We start from the raw sequence: 20,063 nt of genomic DNA, 5'->3' as shown, positions 1-20,063 counted from the left end.
TCCAATTTCCCCATAAGAATGAATGTAAATGGGGTTAGGTTCCAGGGAATTTTTTTTGCCATACATTACAGTACTATAGTTGGGAGGTGCCCCCACCTTACCCCGCACAGACACAGCCCACTGGAACTGGAGACAATGAGGCAGGCAAGGAGGCTGAAGGTGCTGTAGGCTAGGAGAAGCACGTTGCGCAGCAGCAGTGGCAGCTTCCCCTACTCTGCAAGCACCAGGGGTGGGAGGCTCAATCCTCGGCCAGCCCACACCACCCCTTCCCCCAAGCCCCAACCCTTAACCCGCCTCTTCTTCCCACCTCCTCCCCCTTTACTCCGCATGCCGCGTCCTCGCTCCCCCCCCCCTCGCTCCCGCACGCAGCAATCAGCTGGCTTGCCGCGTTCAGGAGGCAGGAGGGAGGAGCAAGGACACAGCACGCAGGCTCCCCCTCCCTCCTGAATGCCGCAAGCCAGCTGATTGCCGCGGGCAGGAGGCAGGGGAGGGATGGGGGAAGGTGTGCCGTGTCTTCGCTCCTCCCCCATCCCTCCTGCCCATGGCAATCAGCTGGCTTGCGACATTCAGGTGGCAGGAGGGAGGGGGGAGGAGCGAGGACTCGGTGTGCGGGCTTCCCGCTCCCTCCCCTGACTCCTGCCCGCAGCAATCAGGGGAGGGAAGGGGAAGGCGCTGATCCGTGGGGTCTGCCGGCGGGCGGGAGGTGCTGGGGGGGGAGGGAGGGGGCGTAGAGAAGCTGATGGGGGGCTGCCAGCTGTGGACAAAGCAGGCAGACAAAAGACGTTATAGCGAAGCATTGCACAACTTTAAATGGAGCATGTTCTGTAATGGAGCAGGGATGTAAGATCGAAACGTTAAGCAAGAGGACGTTAAGTGGGGAGTTACTGTAAACTAAAACAGCAGCAAAGAACTGATGGCCATTATAACAAATGATTTCCAGAGGTTCTGAGAACCCCTCAACTCCAAGCCTCCAAGGGAACTGTGGGTGCTCAGCACCTCTGAAAATTAGGCCTTAAACTTAATACTCTAGAGAAATTTAAGATTTCCAAAATAAATGTGAAAATTTTTGCTTACATTAGCTCATTCAAATGATGCTAAACTTTCCTCAATAATATAAATTTAGTAGAAAAAGTATTAACGATAGATTTGAAGTTCAATTAAATGCTATTTGAATGTCAACTGTTTCCTAAAGCATTATATAGAATAGGCAATGTTACATTATTTAGACCCACAATACACATCAATTTAGAATTATATTGTGGTAGGCAATGTCCTTTATGGATTCTTAATACCTATTTAAACCCACCTGCCTACAGTGAAGAATATTTTTGTGGGGGGAGAAGGGGGAAGGAACATCTACATATTGCACCATGGAAAGCCTGTTTTGAAATCTCAGCCCAACACAGCAGACAACCCCTGCCCTGAATAATATATAGGCGTAAGCCCCAAACACTTACGCATGTGCTTATCGTTGCGCACATTGTAAACAATGTAATGAAATGTAAAACAAGTGTTTGCAGGATCAGAGCCTACAAAGACAAAGGCCGGGAGAAAAGAAGAATTGCTATCCCCATTTTGCAGATGAAGAAACAAAGACCCTACTCAGGAAAACGTCCCCATACAGGACAGCACTTACACATGTGCCTAGAGTTAAGCACATGCATATGGTGTTTTCCTGAACTGGGGCCAGAGATGAAGTGATTTGTTCCATGTCACATGGGGCGTCTGTAGCGGAGGAGGGAGTTGAACCCAGTCTCCTAAAGCTCAAACCAGTGTCCTAATCACAAGGTCATTCTTCCATTTCCAAAACTACAGTACAACAGTAACTAATACTGGTGCCAACAGAAAAAACTCCTAATCTAGTGGCTTCAATAAGACAATATTCTTCTCTCAAAAATGTTATACTAATTTAACGGCAATAAAACTATACACCCTATTTTACTGACATTTAATAAAATCTCTCTCTCTTTTCCTCACAATACAGCCACCTTGAGACTCACTGAACATGAATGTTCTACGAAGCATTTTAGGCGTTTGTAATCCATTGAGCATATTTCTCTTAAAAGCAGTTGGTTAATTTATTTAGTTCATCTTCCACACAGCTATAACACTGAATTGTCATTATCAAAAACCAAAAAAACAATTTAAACTCAATGGGAGCTATGTATGTAGAGAGAAAAAAAAAGTTTCCAAGACAGGGTTTCCCCCACCCTCTGTCTTTTTGGTTGGGGAAGGTATTTTAGGGCTTTACTTCCCATAAATCCACTTTCTGGCAGCTAGCACTCTCAGTATTTATTTTTCAGCAGCAGCAACAGCAAAATCACTTCCTTGCATTCTCTACAATATCCTTCATTCCTCTCTCTGTTTTGTACTGATAGATCTCTCTAGTTCTTTGTTACAGTATAGCAGTGTTTAAGATGCATATCCCAACATCTCCTGCTTGTATAATGTATCACAATATAATATGGCTGCAATAAAACAAGCAAGTTAAACCTTCTCTGACATCATCACACTGGATACTGGACTTGACCCCACTTTCCTCACCATTACAGAGAAGGGGTGTGCAAAGCTCTGCCACACTGGAGTCTTCTTGGTTTCTCACCACTTTATTGTTTTATGGTGTTTTAATGAAAGACTCCTCAGGATTTTTCTAAATGTTGAATAAGCATCCACATGCCTATATTCAACCACTGCGCTGCTAACTGTTGCAACGGTAGGAGAAGCCTGCTGAAATGTATTCGTTGGTAGCTTGTTCAATGGGATCGAGCAGAGGACTTTTTGATGTTAAAACTGAGTCAATGTAATTCAGCTGGATTATTGAACACCATTCTGTGTAACTTGCACTATTAATACATCAGCCTTTTTGGAGAGAGCTCAGAACTCTTCTGTGGAGTGCAGCCACTAAAGAGAATAGACTAGTGTTTTGACCTAATGGAGCCTGTCATGCAATTAGCACTAATCCTAATTACATGTAATCCCAGTCTTTAAACTATGTATAGGAATCCTCAATCATCTGAATAAAGATAACAAAAAGACTACAGCAACAGCAATGTCAATGGGATGAAATTTAAACTGATTTTTTCTAGCTACCAAATACTATTTTCACAACAATGAAATGAAAAACACTTTTCCCACAAAAACCATAAGTTTCAAAGGGAACAAATTGTTCTGTACAGCTAATTTATACATGCAAAATGCGGGATATTACCTGTTTCTATCACATAAAAATAACATGTTCAATTTATGTAGTTATTTCTTCTTGAAGATATTGAAGAGTTTTACAAACATTTATACATTATATTTGACACTACTGCAGTGGACGTAGGGAAGCATCAAATAAGAGAATAACCTCTCTTATTTGATACTAAAAAAAAAATGGGTAAGTGACAAACCCAAGGTACAAATACACATTAATAACCCAACCTAATACTGTACATTAAGATTTATATTTAGCCAGGAACCCAGAATTAGTGAATGTTATATATGTATAGTGCAAATAAACCCTCCTGTTATAAATGGTAATGAACTGGGTGGATTCAAAGAAGTTAGCAGAGGCTGTGGCCAATAAACAGAGGGCTGTTTCTCCCAAATAAACTATAACTAATAACAACATCACTGTGAATAAATTCCATAGCTTCAAACCCAGGAGGATTCAGGGAGACTATTTCTACTGGATTAAATCTTAATTGCTTTAACTGATGGATTCTACTTATCACCAGCACACAAACTGCCAACGGCATGATTTAACCTGAAAATCCAAATTTCTCATACTAAGAAGTTAATTATCTTGTATAAATGCATGTGAATCTTTCTACACTTCATGTATTTTGATACTTTATGTCTAGAATCTCAGGTACAGCTGTTAAATATTTTTATATATACACGTACATGGATTAGAAATATGATTTAATTCCATATACTACACAAGTGAATTCTAATTCTCTCTCTCTCTCTCTCTGCCTGAAGATGCATATTGTGTTGACTGGGGGGGAACCCATCAAGTTACATATATTATAATATCTGTTTACTAAGTGAAGAAGACATCACTACTATTAGAGCACTCATCTATTGAATATCACTACATATATCAAGTACATTCAAAACATCCTACATCCTTGTGAGTAAGTCATAGCTAGAAATTACTTTGGCTTGGTGAATGCTTCAGCCTGTACCCTGTTTAAGGTAAATTACCCAATGCCTGGACACAGATTGCTACAGTATCTGCTCTTACTTCACTTAAACTGGACCTCTCAGTATTTACTGACTGACATTTTACAGCTTACAAAGCAATCTGCCTTTCTTGTCTGGTACTCCTCTTCTACACAACGCAATGCCAAACAGCTGACTATCTGGTTTCTAAAAATGGACTATGCTGCAAACAGCATCCTGACAATTTAATAATTTGTCAAAGTAGTCCAACCAGCTATTATGAAGTACATATTGTAGGGTTCAGAGGTAAAGGTCATCTGCTCACTCAAAAAGCAAAGTTAAACTGTATTTGCTGACACAAAAAAAAAAAAAAAATCAGACAATTAAAAATAAAAAAAAATCGGAGACATTCTGTGGCAGACCTGATTTTAACATACAAATTTCACTGCTTTGCTCGTAACAGCAGCTGCAGCTTTATGAGAAGAATGCTATTTCTCTTCCCGTTTGAGAATTGTTCAAGATCTCTATTCTATTTCTGTATTAGAGATGGCCATAAATTGGAAGTGAAACAGAATTTAGAATATCTTGTTTGTGATGTGTCAAGCAGCGGAGCCTATGAATGCTGCCCTGGAATTCAAGTACTGAAAAATTAGTTTGGGGTTTTAAACTAAGCATTTGCCAAAATGCCAAAGACTTTTCGCTATTGTTATGGCATGCAATATAAAGGGTCTAGTGTTCAAACTTGGGCACCTAAATTAGATGCTCTTTAAAATATGTATATATATGCTTAGAAAATGTATTGGGGACATCCATGTTTGAAAATTATTCCTTGTATCTCCAGTATCTCTAACAGAAATCTATGCCTATTTTTTTAAAAACTGACTAGCAATTTTGAGTGCCCAACTTAATACATCTTAAAGAGACACGATTTCCAGAAAGAACTCAGCACCCTTAGCCTAAAAATTACACTCCTTTAAAAAGTGTTTCCTGTCGGGCAACCAAAAATTGTGGCACTCAAAATCACTCATCACTCTGAAAAATATAAGCCCTAGAATTAAGTGATTGATACCATGAGGTGATGAACACCCTTATCTCTTACTGTTTTCAACAGGCTTGCACATCAGCTGGAATGTGCTAAGTGTCCACACCATCTAGTAAGATAGGCCCACAAAATCTTAATTAACAAACATACACTGATCCAGTGTAGGTAACAGTGAAAGGCATCAGTAACTAATCAATATCCTAGCAATATCCTGAAAAGTACCTTCACTAATCACTTTTTGATATTGGTCAAAGCACAAAGTGTAAAGTCTCATCAATAGCTTTACCAAGAGAAAGAGGTCAGAAGAGCAGAGCAATTTAAAGTACTGTATCTTTGAACAAGAGATAAGTACCCAATAACATGATTTGGAACTTACATATCTTTCAATCTTTCTTCTCAGTTCATTTTGCCTTTAATGCTCCGAATACAGGGGATACTTGTGTTGTTCACTTAACCAATAGGTTAGTAAATGCCAGCATTCTGAGGCCTTGGCTACACTGGTGCTGTACAGCGCTGAACTTGCTGCGCTCAGGGGTGTGAAAACGCCGCCCCCCCCCCCCCCCCCGAGCGCAGCGAGTGCAGAGCTGTAAAGCGCCAGTGTAATCAGAGAGTGCAGTGCTGCACGCTCGCTCGCAGCGCTGCAAGCTATTCCCCTCGGACAGGTGGAATACTTGCAGCGCTGCCGGCGCGACTACACTCGTGCTTCACAGCACTGCCGCAGCAGCGCTGTGAATTCTCAAGTGTAGCCAAGGCCTAAGGGTTAAGTGAAGAATACCTTTATTTCAGCTTTAGCACCCTCATTAGCTAGCTTTCGCCCTGTCATTTTTAAAGATTAGACTCTTTTTTCCAGGCAGAAGCTTACTGTCTCCAATAGCACACTATTTGTCTTTTCCCCTTGCCTTGAAGCTCGACTGCCTGCTCTGGCCAGGGATGCCCTGTTATTTACAATATAATATTATTATTATTTCAGGGTCACCATCATCTGCCAAGTGCTCCATTCAAAATAGTACTGTACTTAATTGCAGAGTTAAGAAAGGACAATGTATTTAGTACAATACCTATCACCTGTAGTTGAGCTAATATCAGCACTTCCATAATACACCTACACTTTTCAGGAAAAGAAAAAACATTCATTTCTAAAAAACCGTTCCTGGCCAACAATATGGGGCAATTATTTTATCCACATTTTCAAGAATTCTGCATTTCTTATTCAGATGAATAGGATTAACATTGTAGGATATATATAATTACAATTTGTGTAAGTAACAGATTGGCTTTGTATTTTAATTTGACCACAGCACAATATTTTTTCTTTTAAAAATACCTCTGAAGTGTCTACAGAACATATTACGTTTAGTAGCTTTGTAGAGCTTGTACAACGAAAATAAAACTTTTTTCAATGTCTAATCACTTTAATGGCTCCTAAAGGAGCCATTGTTGTTTACTGAGTACAATGGTGTTTTTAAGATATGCTCACCACAGTACCACACAATGAATCCTACAGGTTCTGAAGATCCACTCAGTGCTGGGATCAAGATTTTATAATTATATACCCTTAAACCCAGCACATTACTTAGGCTGTGGCTACACATGCAGATGTAGAGCTCCGGGACTTAAACCAGTCCTCAGAGACATCAGCAGGGAAAGCGCTGCCGGGTGTTTAAACTGTCGGCTGCAAGCGCAGTGGCATGGCTACATTAGCAGCTCTTGCAACGCCACAGAGAGCAGTGCATTGTGGTAGCTATTCCAGTGTGCAAGTGGCTGCAGCGTGCTTTTCAAATGGGGGGTGGAGTGTGACAGGGAGTCTGTTGTGTGTATGTGGGGGGAGAGAATGTGTTTGGGGGGGGTGTCAGCATGCTGTCTTGTAAATTCAGACAGTGGCACGGGGAAGGGGGAAACCCTGACATCAGTCCCCACCTCCCTCTCTCTCTCTCTCTCTCTCACACACACACACACACACACACACACACACACACACACACACGTCTGCCTCGGTAGCAGCAGCATTCCACAGTAATGGTTAGCTTTTTGTCCTGGAGCACATAAGCATGCCAGCTGTCAGAAACGGAGCTTTGAAAGGGGATATCCGCATGCCTGCAGCTAAGTTCAAAACAATGACAAGAGTGGCCACTTGACTTCAAGGGATTATGGGATGTTTCCGGAGGCCAATCACAGTGCAGTACTGTAACATGTCGTCCACACTGACACCCTGGCGCTCCAGCCCAAGCACAGCAAGCTCTATGCTTCTAGTGGAGGTGGATTACCAGGAGCGCTCCAGCTGCAGAGTCTAAGCACTCTAAGTGCCTTGCTAGTGTGGACACCTCAGGAGTTAGGGTGCTTGGGGCTCACTTAATGCGCTCTAACTTGCAAGTGTAGCCAAGTCCTTAGATGTTTTTTCATGTCTATAATTTGCCCACAATGTTCACATAATGGATTATAATAGACATTATGAGATATTATATGCCATATCCTTTATGAAGGACTGATTTGTCGCAAAGCAAATAGCATTAAGGAGAAGGCAATTAATAAACATAGGCCCTGATTCAGGGTATTAAGTGCAACAGTAAAGCAGGTGCTAAACTTTAATATTAAAATTAACAAAAAGGGATGAAATTAAATGCATGTTTAAGTGCTTTTAAGAATAGGGGCCACACACTCTACTAAAATAGTGGATAGACCAATGCAAGCAAAAAATTCAAGGAAAAAACAAACAAAATGATTACCTATTTGTTCAATAACTGTTGTTCTTCAAGATATGTTGCATATGTCCATTCTACTTCAGGTGTGTGTATGCCAGAGGACCAAAGCCAGAGGTCTTTTTCTCATAGCAGTATCCATCAGGACAGTGCATGCAACCTGTGCACATTTGCACTGCTAGCTGAAGGTATAAAGGGGTGGAGCCACCTTGATCCTGCCCTCCATTTCCTTCACACCCAAAGCTTGTATTTTTTGAGACTCCAGTATAGAGGGGAAGGAGTGTGGATCATGGAGGGGTCACACAACATCTCAAAGCACAACCATTATCGAACAATTATGTAACCTTTTTCTTCGAGTGCTTGCACATGTCCATTCCACATCAGGTGACTCTCAAGCAGTTCAACATGAGGAAGGTATCAGAGTCTACATAAACAAGGACCACTCTCCCAAATCTAGCATCATTCATTGAGGCCTGGGACAGAACATAATGAGTGGTGAAGGTATGAACAAAGAAACAAGTCACAGCCCTGCAAATGTCACTAACGAGTATGTGACCTAAGACAGCAGTCAAGGCTGCTTGATACTGCTCAATCCTGACCGGTTAAAAGGCTAATGCCCTCCGGAAGTCCAACTTATGGCGTTTTTACTCATCTTTATGAGTGAGGTTTCGGAAAAAAAGGTTAGTAAGTATATAGGCTGATTTGGGTGAAAACACTACTTTAATGAGAAATGTAGGGTGTGGACACAAACTAACTGTATTTTTATTTAAAAAAATAACGTATTTGCATCCAAAGCTGGAAGTTCTGTTGCTCCTGGCCAAAGTAATAGCCACTGGGACTGTCATCTTCTTTGAGACATGAAAAATGGTGCACATAGCTAAAAGCTTAAAAAGGAGGGGAGGGGGGACTATTAAAACTCCAGTACCAAATTTAGATCCCATGATGGTGTGGGGTCTTTTATAGGAAGGAAGAGCCTATAAGGCTCTAACAGTCATAGGGCTGGAAAAAACAGAGGAGGATGGAATGCTGAGAAAGTTGCCAAATGAACTCAGAGAACTGGCAGAGTTCTTTTTTCCTTTAGGTGAAGCAGGTAAAACAGAATACACTGTATGGGAGCCTGTGAAGGAGAGGTACTTTTCTATTGCGACCACAGAAAACCTCCTCCATTTTCTAAGCTAAGTGTTCATGCTAGTTAAGAGAACATTCTGAACTTCAAGGAAACAGCATCCTGGGGAGTTAGCCATTGAGCAACCAAGAGTCAGTTGTAGGCTGAGAAGGCTGGAATGCAGCGTCTGCCCATGGTGCAGCAAAACTATGTCTGAGACCTAAAGAAGAGTTAAGGATTTTCAAAGTGAGAGACTAAAGTGTTTGGAGAACCAATGCCGTTGAGGCCAGTCTGGTGCTATAAAGATTAGAATGTGTGACCCTGTCTGTGTTTGCATATAAAGTTCTTGCTACCAAGAGAATGGGGAGAAAGCAAATAGAAATTTCACCCTCCAGGAGGAGAAGACGACATTTGTCAATGACCTCAGGCTGTTACCTAATCTCAAACTGAAGAGGCAGCCTGCTCTGTCGGGAGGTGAACAGGTCTATTTCTGGCATTTCCCATGATCTCTGCTGAACGTTCTGCTCAGACGATCCGCCAGACTGTTTTGGACCTCTGGGAAGCAAGCATAATTGCATTCTTAATGCAGGAAGTCCAAAGATTCAATACCTCTTGGCAAAGGGTTTTGATTTGTCACCTCCCTGCTTGTTCAAATGGAACACAGTAGCAGTGGTGTCCACGATTACTCTACGTTACAGTACAACTTCTGATGTGGGGAAGAAAAATCTGACAGGCCAAGTGGACAGCTCCAAATTCTCAAACACTGATATGGAGAAAGAGATTCTGGTCAGATCAGAATCTTTGTGTCTGGAGGTTCCCTAAGCGAGGTCCCAATATGGGAGATGAAGCATCTGTGATGTCATGGAGGGCACAGATGGGGCAAAGGGAACCCCTTTGCTTACACTGGCAGGGTCTAGCCATCAATCCAGTGACGACAAAACACTTCCTGGTATGGAGAGTCAACATCTCCGCTGGATCATGAGGATAGTGGTAGAACAACTTCAACAACCTCTGCATAACTTTGAGGTGAGATCTTGCATGTTGAAGCACATATGTACAAGCTGCCATGTTGCCTAGACGTCTCAGGTAATTCCTTGTTGTTGTATGGGGACAACCCTTTAAGTCCCTGTACAGGTTGACTATCACCTGACACTTGGCCTCAGTGAAATATACTCTCACTGTGATAGTCGAGAACCGCTCCTATGAAATCAGCTCTCTTCACAGGAAGAAGTGATTTGTCCTTGTTGATCAACAGCCCTGAGATGCAGTAAAATCACTGCCATGCACTTTGTGAAGATTTGAGGTGCTGACGACAGGCTGAAAGGGAGGACTATAAACTGCTAATGAACATCTACTATAACAAAAACCTTCTGCGACTCTGGTGAATAGTCACACAGAAATAGGCATCCTTTAAAGCAGAGGGCAGACACTGGGGTCTAAGAATGGGATAATAGATTCTCGGATAACCACACAAAACTATCTTTAAATTAGGTCTGTGGTTTCCCCTGGACTTTGGGATGAGAAAATACACTGGAATAGAATCCCATTCCCTGATGTTGAGGAGGCGCTTCCTCTGTGGCCACTAACTGTATCAGAGACTGAACTTCTTGAATTGGAACACTCTCTTGAGAATCATCCCAGAAAAAGGATGTGGATGGTGGGTGGGAAGTGAGAACAGAGGTAAATTGCAGGATACATGCCAGTTCCACCATGCTTAGAACCCACCAGTCTGTTGTAATGTGAGTCCAAGCACTTATGAAGTGGAACAACTTACTCCCAAAGGGAAGGGAAAATCAGAGTGAGTGGTATGCTGGCCTCAACTAAGGAATTAAATAGACTGTTTCAGTGGTACAGACTGTTTGTAGGTAGCAAATGGCAGAGGAGAAGGTGATTGAGTCATATGGTCTAGATAGGTCCAGCAGAGGTATCTATTCTATCCTGCAAGATAAGCTGGACTAGAGTGTATATGCCCGAAGACTTTAAGATAGCTGTAGAATCTTTAAGAGAATGCAAAACCTCACCTGTCGTTGAAAATAAATTTGGGCCTTCAAAAGGACAAATCCTCTTTTGTCTATTATGTCGTACTTTGGTTAGAATGCCAGATGATTATAGCTAAGGAGCACCAGGGAGCACCTATCTGGAGCTGACTTAGTTCTAAATTTGGTATCCATCTTCTTGTCTGATTCTGTCAGGGACTTAGCACTCAAAGAAGAGGGCCTCTTCTTGTTAGAAGAGGTTGAAGCGTTCGACTTCTGCTGCTGCTTGTGCGGTAATGGAGACAGAGAATCGTATCTTCTCAACAACACAGAGATGTCACCAAACCTGGCGGTATGCTCAGAGATGGAGTACAGTGTGAACCCCTGTGTACCGACAGCTAGGTGCCAAGGATGGGCTCCAAGCTGCCATCATTAGGATGTGTTAATCAAACGTCCCTCCAGTTCTTAGTCCTAGACTTAACCCCCTCCTACAGATAGGGCACTTATGCCTCACATGTCCTTCTCCAGACACTTAAAGCAGCGGGAGTAAGGATCACTGACAGGCACGGATTTGTTACATTCAGAACAGAGCTTAAAACCCGTGGTCTTAGACATGCCCCAGTTCAAGCTTAAAGCTCAAACAAAATGAAACAAAAATGTTCCTAAAATGAGTACTGCTAACTATAACTAATTACAACAATAAAATCTAGAAACATTTTATCTAAAGGCAAAACGGGAAAGAGTACAACAAGGACACATGCTCCAACTACCGACTGCAGGTGGTGAGAAGGAACTGAGGGTGTTCAGGGCAATTCACCTGTTTATGCCCTCGGCTAGCAGCATGGCCAAGCACAGATCTCTGGCTTTGGCACATTGGCTTGCAGACACCTTAAATAGAAGGGACATGTGCAAGCATTCAAATGGTAAACATCCTTCACTCTTTCTGAAATGACTATATGAATAATCAGGCTTGGCAGAATTCAAATTTTAGGATTATATAATTTATAATATCAGGCATGTTTGTATTTTTATCTATTTAAATTTTCACAGCTGTGCAATATTATGGGTTTTAAGCATTTTTTTCTATTTTTCTATTTTCATCTATTTAAATTTTCACAGCTGAGGGAAATGATGAGGGTTCAGTCAATGGGTAGGGGGTCAGACAATGATTATTTAATGACAGCAGATGCTGAGATTCAAAAAGTTAAAACTTTATAACCAATAACACACAAATTGTCCAAATCATATGTCAAAATATACAAAATACATGGCCTGAAATCAAAATCTAATAGGTTCTCAAGCATAATTTTTCTTACTGTGCCTACCTGTAAATTTCAATTTTCCATGGAAATATTTTCGGTTTGTGTGTATATGGTGAAAACAACATTTATCAACATTTACTGAAACAAATCTAATCCTTTCAAGCCTATGTATAATATAACTAGAAGAGAATGAAAAAAAGTGGGAGTACTCCATGCAAAGTCTTTCTTCAACAGCTGGATCTCTGTTCAAATGGTCAGTAGTGAAAGACTTAAAGATGTTAGCATATAAACTATTATTAGGTACCAGAGTTAAAATTCTGCAGGGATGGCATTTCATGATTTTCAAAGCTATTATTTCTATATGCTACTCAACAGGTAACACCGCAGTTGGTCATATTGAAATAGTTTTCTTCACATCTAAAAAACTACATTTGGGGGCTGGGGGTAAACGAAAGGTTCTGCCAAAACTAATGGGACTACCCTAATAGTGTTGGTATTGCATGCCATCTCTGCTCTAACCCGAACATGCAACAGATTAAGATCTAATTGTGTAGGGCCTATCTGTTCAGAGCTCATTACAGAGCTGGGTATGATTTTGCAAAGACTAAGTGCACAATGTGACTGCATTTTTTGTGTTGGGCCAAAATCTTAAATTTAATTGCAGGATTTTAAAAATAAATACATATTTTAATAGACTAAAATTACAAATTTCCAGGGCTTTTTTTTATTATAATGTTAAATATCATATGCTAAAATGTCAGTTAAAGTTTTCCTGAAGAGGAAAGTTTTTTCTCAGCAAAAAATGAATAGGAAGAGGCAAGAAATGGGCATGCATTAGGAATCAGTATACCATCTCCCAGAGGGCAGAATATAAAACAGCCTGTCAAGTAATCAAAGATAACCAAAGAGATGTGTTAAATCCCTGATGGTTTTTTCCGTTCAGCATCAGGTGAATCCAAGTTATTTTACCACCTGACAGAGCTTCCTCATTCTATGAATTCCCAGTTTCTCTCTCCAGATCAGCATTACCACCACTCAATCGCTTGACAACTTGGTTGTTGGGAGAGACGTCCATTGATGTGCATTATCTAAAGCAGTGGACCCTAAATGGTGGGTTGTGACCCATCAGTGGGTCACATGAAGGTTCTAGATGGTTTGTGGGCCCAGTCTGGAGGGGAGGCCAGGCAGGGGGAAGAGAAGGTTGGAGACCAACCCCACCTCACACACACACCACGCTGGGCTGGGCCTGGCTCCCCACTGTGAGCTGCAGTGCCATTCACTTGAAAATGGGCTGAAGGCGCAGCCAGGCCAAACCTGCAGTGACACTATGACCCCTTGCGCCAAGTTGCAATGCCCTGACTGGGGAACCAGGTCCAGCCCTGTGGAAGAGGAGCTGCCGTTGTACGCTAAGTGCGGAGGGCGCTCATTCTCCAAGCCCTCCACACACCCTGCCTCTGCTCTGCACCAAGCTGGGATTCAGGTTGCAGTGCTAGGTTAGAGGGTGCTGTTCGGGAACCACTAATCTTAAAGCTGGCTTAACCATTCACATCATAGCTATTTTATTTATTTTAAATAATGAGTAATAGTAATAAATTGTACTGCTGATGGAAAAGAGGTTATTAGCAGCACTAGAATTGCTGTGTCATCTGGCAAGGCAGATACAGTTTGATGAATCTAAAACTGTAAATGTTCATTTTTAATTCAAAAGAAAGGGTCACAATAAATGGCTACATGAATGTAACTAATCACCATGTTGCACTGTTTTAATATTTTTTTCCTGTACACTGAATGATATAGGGTCAATTCTGGAATTTATGGACAATGATTTGGTAGGTGAGAAATGAAACATCTTAGTATTAACTTTAGAAAGACCAAATTGCCTGGAACCAAGGGGTACAAAAGAGACAAAAAAGTCCATCCTTGACACACAAAGAAGTTTAAAATTAAGGGGCCTAAATTCTCTCTCACAAGTGATTACGTACTCCATTAAAGCACAAAAATGAAAACCCAAGACTGACTTAAAGGACAAATGTACTATGACCCAGTTTGGCATACGTTGTTTTTATTCATACAGGAAAGGAACAGAGCCAGAAAATAATATATACCACAGAAGATAACACTATGAGCCAAATTCTGTTTTCATGTCAAAGGGTTGGAGGTATGAAGAGAAATTGGCCCACGAAGTCCAATTACTCTCATCAATATTTTGTCAGAACACAAAACAATTTTTATTATTATTTGTCTTAGTCCTGGTTTTTAAATCATTAAAATGTCCTTCATATTTAAAAAAGAAGTGCTAATTTTTCCCCTCCAAGGCTTAACCTTATGTATTTTTGTTTTGTTTTTCTGAACAAATGGATAAAGAGAAGGAAAAAATTGCTTCTCTCTTCCAGGTTTTCAAATCGATACATTTAGTAATTTTTTAAATATATTTTTATATATTTATTTTAACAGAGGAATCCATAAATGTAAGAGGAAGGGAAGAGAAGCTGTAAAGTCATCTATAATACTGAGATAGCTTACCTTTTTTCCTCCCGTTACAAACTGTTTGCTGTGGGATCTTACAAACTGAGGGTGGACAGCAACAATCTGTGTTTAAAGCGGGAGAAAAAGTATAATTGCTGAAGTATTTGTTTATCTGTTAAATTGCGACATAGATGCTGTATCAACTGTCACACTATGCAACCTTTGCCCATTATGGACTGTTACAGATGTACATCTTTTACTAGGTAGAGAGATGAAAAATGTATTTGCATTAAGATGCCATGGAAGCTCCCAAGTGGCCAAAACTCAGTATTGCTGGAAAAATGTTATCACGGTTCTCTTCCATAAAACAAAATCTTACACCAAAAGAACTGCCCTCTTTCCCGCCGAGAAAAAGCCACCTGGTTCTTCATGCAACCCTACTGTTGCAGTTCTCTGACAGCCAATTTGTCTGTGATACGAGGAGCATAACTGAGGTTTTCCCTTACTACAGAGGGCATCATCATTGGGACACCATCACCCACCACTTGATCCCAGGATAGATTTAAGATACTAATCAATTCAAAAATATTGACCTAGCACTTATCAGAACCATCAAAATTTATAATCGCAGATCTACACAGAAAAATAGGTTAAGACAGGAAACAACTGAAACCTGACAATTTCCCCCCTCACGCTTTGCTTTTTGTGTTTTAAAAAAGTCAATAATACTCTAGATTGTACAAAATCTAGAACAGTTTTTCCCCAACCTAACCAGCTCAAAAGCTTTTGGACTGGAACACATGACTATTTTCTAGCGATTTAAATAATATTAAGGGAAAGAACTAGTATTTTTTAAGCAACAGAATCAGTGTGACCCTTGTTTTATTAAAAGCACCAATAATGTACTTGTTAAGGATTAAATAAGTACTTACTTTAATAGGACAGTCAAATGTTTCATGAAATTCTTCTCCTGAATACAATCCAAATACCTGCACCTAAAGAGACAGTTAGAATCAAATCACGTAATAATCACTCTGACAAACACTGAGAGGTGAATGAAAACGCTAATGCCTAACATGATTAAAACAATGCAGTACACTTAACAATTCAGAATTATCTGAAACTTCCTTGGATTCCATTAAGTTTCTCCTATGAACCTAAACAGTACCAGAGTGCTTCTTTGCAATTAGGTTTTACAAGCACCACAAGAAATAAGAGTTCTTTTTGCTTTAGGCTGATCACTTCTGTTAAAACAGATACTAATTTAATAGATATGAAAAGCATTCACATATACTTAATAAAACTCAATGGAACATATATTAAAAGCTTTTTTTTCCCCTGAAAAGCTAAGTGCCTTTTTTTTTTTTTTTTAAGGTTAATACAGTTCAGCTTCAGAGATGCTTCTTAGAATCCTTCAAGTCTCCAAAAATCTCCTCTGGACTATAAAGCAAAACTAGCATGAAATCTAAGGCCTAGTGTACACGATAGAGTTAGGTTGACATAAGGCAACTTACATCAACCTAACTCTGTAAGCGTATACACTACAATGTTGCTGCACACTACACCAACCTAATAACTCCACATCTGCAAGAGACATAGCACTTAGGTCGATGTAATTAGGTCAACACAGTACCTGTGTAGACACTGCATTGCTTACATTGACTGCTACGGCCTTTAACAGCCCGAGCTGTCAGCTCTGCCATCCTGGACAGCCCGGCTCTGGCGGTCATCCTGGGGCGACAGCTCCAGTAGTCAGTCCTGGGTGGCAGGGCTCCAGTTGAGAGCTTGGGCTGTCAGCCCCCAAAATGCCCCACTGAAGTTGGTGGAAGTGCTCCTGGTGAGGACGCACACCACCAGCAGGAGGAGGGTAGTGTGAACACGAACAGCCGATTTAATTACTGTGGTGGCTGTAGGTCAATCAAACTTAAGTCAACTTAATTGTGTAGTGTAGACATGCCCTAAACACCACAATGTTAATGGCCTTTCCTAAAAGCATCTAGCAGTCCTATGTTTTTTCTCCTTACACTTAGGAATTCCTTCTGTGAAAAGGTCCCTCTCCTCTTCTAGTGAGTTGAAGTAACTGTTGGTAAATGCTATTTAATAGTCACCTCTGCAGTTGCAACTATATACAATAATGTTCTCCTTCAATTAGAGCCAAGCACACTACATACAGCTACAGCAAACAAAACTATATTAATGACAGTAAAGATGTTTAATAGGTTTTAAGAACAGAAAAATGTTTTCTTTTCTTTAAAGAACAGATGAGAATAATCGAAGCCATGAATGCAACAGAAATTATTTTTGCAATGAAGAAGATAAATCTTCTATCTTTCTGTTTTGTTCTATCTAAATAATGGTATCAATGATCATGTGAATGAAAGGTGAAAAATGTTCCTGGAGAAATGTGGATAAAGACAACACAAAATGGTATGAATGGAAAATGAAAACATTATCTTAAGTCCTTGTAAGTGGTACTACCCCGGCCTGGCTAGAGAAAGAGGAGAAGGGTGCACATGTACTTGGGGATACTTATTTCGGCTCTGTAGATTTGGGGGCCAGAAGCTGTAACAGACTCTCCTCCCTGCTTCTAGCAAGCATCATACACACTTTAGACCCCCATACATTTCAAGTGGAGGGATGAAGGAGATGCTCAGGACACATATGCCAACAACAGAATGAGTCTTTGAGCCCTCCAGTAAAAATATATTCACCAGTATGTTCAAGAGATGCTCTTCTGGACCATGGCATTTTCTTATACACTGTTTGTGCTAATTAACTCAGTCCAAGTTTATTTAGCTCAGGGGGTGGTTATCTTGTAAACAAGGAGCAAACAACAGTAATATTTAACAATCACTGTGTAGGCAAAGGAGCAGCAACAGCGTACATACAGACTTAGACATCAGACCCTAGTTTTCCAAGACACACAACCCTATCAACAGATTTTATTCTGCATGTTCAAGGAAATGGACTCAATTATCTCACTGGCTTTTTCATTTCTGTCTTTTATGACTGTAGTTGCCCCTTAGGAATCTTTCAGAAAAAAGTAACAGGATCTTTAGAATAAAGCTGGACAGCCACCAGTGACGAGCCAAAGGAACTTTAGTTCCGTATGTCTCCAGGAATATCTGCTCATGCTACGAGACAACACTAAGAGCTAGAGTTGTGATTCCCCCGCTCCTGTACACACACTTGAGCTAGCTCTCATCAAGACAGCATGAATATAAATAAACAGCACAGCTACAATAGCACAGTCAGCAGCAGCAGAGGCATGGCTGAGCCATGCAGAGTACATATCCACCGATTTCAGGGGAGGTTGTACTTGACACAGCTTAGTCGTGCCTGTGCTCTGCTACCTGTGCTACTGCGGCTATGCTGCTATTTATACTTGCACTAGCTCAATGAGAGCAAGCGTAAGCATATGTACACGAGCAGGGGAATCACACCCCTAGCTTGTAGTGCAAACATAGACTTAAAGAATGTTTTACATACTAACTGGGGCCAAGATACTGCTCCGGAGGCTTGGACATTATTTGGAGACAGAGAGAAGCACCATAAGTCTGCGATGATGGAAGTCAGCCAGTGAACTGTACAGACCAGTGGTGCGCAAACTTTTCCTGTTACGCTCCCCCTCACCAGTGTCCACGCCCTCAAACCATTACTGTATAGCCAAGGCTTCCTCGGCAGAGGAGCTTGGGCTGAAGGCAGAGCTGGGGATGGAGAGGGAATGATGGCAGAGCTGGCCTGGGGGCGGAGCAGAGGGCAGAGTGGAGCTGAGACTATGGCCAGAGCTGGGATGGGGGCAGAGCGGGGTTGTGGCTGGGCACAGAGCAGGACTGGGTGGCGCTCCCTCCCGCCCCCTGTAGGGGTTGGCCTAGGCCCTGCTGCGCAACCCCCCCCCCAACATTCCTCCATGCCCCCTAGGGGATGTGCCCGACAGTTTGGGGGCCACTGGTAGAGACGAATGGGTGATATTCAAATTGAGATTGACTCTACACCTACAATAATCTTTGGGGATGGAGGTTATTTTGGGGGTGGGGAGGGTAATTTTGGTCAATTGGCATAGCACCTCAGTTTCAACAGAATAAACAAAATAATCAGATGCAGGCAGAGGAAGGGAAGGAGACCAAGGAGAAGGGAGGAAAGATAAGAGGTTTAAACATAAGAATCTCTTACCCATCTGACAAATCAGCCTGTATATTTCTTTAAAAAAGAACCACACACCACCATGCTTCTTAAATGAATTAAAACCGAATAACCAAAATTAACATCAGCAGTAGCTGCTAGAATGATAACAGCTCCAATAAATATGTAGCACTGTGTTGCCCATGCACACAGTGATACATGTTTTCAACATTTATATTTTTTCAGAATTTGGAAGTAAAATGGATCCAGTCAACTAAAGGGAAAATAACCCCACATTATAAAACGTATATTATGTTTACTCAGGGGACCCTACAGATCAGTTTATTACTCCTTAATGTCTTTTATTCTACAAAGAGAAAGTGATTCTTTTCAAATTACAAAGCTATATTGGATTTATCCAGTTCTACCTTCTGTCTCCACTCAGTTTATCACATTTTTAGGTAGTCTAAAAGGCATCCCACAATGGGAGACCATTATGTTTCACAAAGCCTCTGTATCTGATTTTATAGACACACAGTATCTCTATATCTGATTTTAGACTCACTTTCTGGGCCGTAAGTATCCCAATACACGGTCCCTTATACTTAAATGGGTAAAAAGGACTAGATTGACAATCCAGTGCTTCCAGACGTAGTTGTTCAGTTGGTTTATGTCTGGGTTTCAAGTCTGAGACTCTAGCTCTAGAATGCTCACTGATACCAGGTCAGGTGGGCCTGGAAATATTTCATTGCTCTCCTCTGACTTCTATGACTAACTCAGGGCCAGTGCCCTTCCTCAGTCACAAAGGCTGGCCCAATGCCAGGTTGAGGGCGGAAGTAGTAAAGAAGGAAAAATGGTGAAGAAAAATAAAGTATATAATTTAGAGGAATACAGAAGCGACAGAGCAGCTCGTCTCAGTCTTCCCTCAGAAAATGAATCATACTCCTCTACTCTGTGCAGATTGACTCATGTCTGGGGAAAATACATTCTTCACATTATGCAAAATCTTTACCAGGGACTGCCTATAAGACTATCCCTGTTCATTAATTAATAAAGAATACTTGAGGCACTGTAGCTGGTTCAAAATCTAGAGAGATTCTGTAGCTGGTTCAAAATCCATAGAGATTGTTCTTTGTTGCATTTTCTTTTATAGCTGAAGCTGATTCAACAGAATCAAATTTTTTGGTAAATATGTTTATTGATTTTATCATCTGCATATATGTTTTGTACCTACAAAATTAGCAG

The 20,063-nt window shown here is 41.1% G+C and overlaps 1 protein-coding gene across 2 annotated transcripts in view; it reads right to left on the bottom strand.

Moving 5' to 3' along the window:
• The window catches only part of VPS41 (VPS41 subunit of HOPS complex), a 141,967-nt gene that overhangs the window by 70,714 nt on the left and 51,190 nt on the right, over positions 1-20,063 (bottom strand). The window contains exons 6-7 of one of the 2 annotated variants that reach the window (XM_054019212.1): positions 15,629-15,691; positions 14,754-14,819 (exon numbers count right to left, since the gene is read on the bottom strand). In XM_054019212.1, the coding sequence (XP_053875187.1) occupies positions 14,754-14,819; positions 15,629-15,691 (129 nt within the window). Of the gene's footprint in view, positions 1-14,753; positions 14,820-15,628; positions 15,692-20,063 lie in introns of those variants that run through there. The other variant, XM_054019214.1, reaches the window with a different exon arrangement.

Source organism: Malaclemys terrapin, chromosome 2, assembly GCF_027887155.1.
Source record: "Malaclemys terrapin pileata isolate rMalTer1 chromosome 2, rMalTer1.hap1, whole genome shotgun sequence".
Classification (NCBI taxonomy): Eukaryota; Metazoa; Chordata; order Testudines; family Emydidae; genus Malaclemys; species Malaclemys terrapin.
The sequence above is the reverse complement of the archived record's forward strand: the minus strand, read 5'-3'. Positions and strand labels throughout refer to the sequence as shown.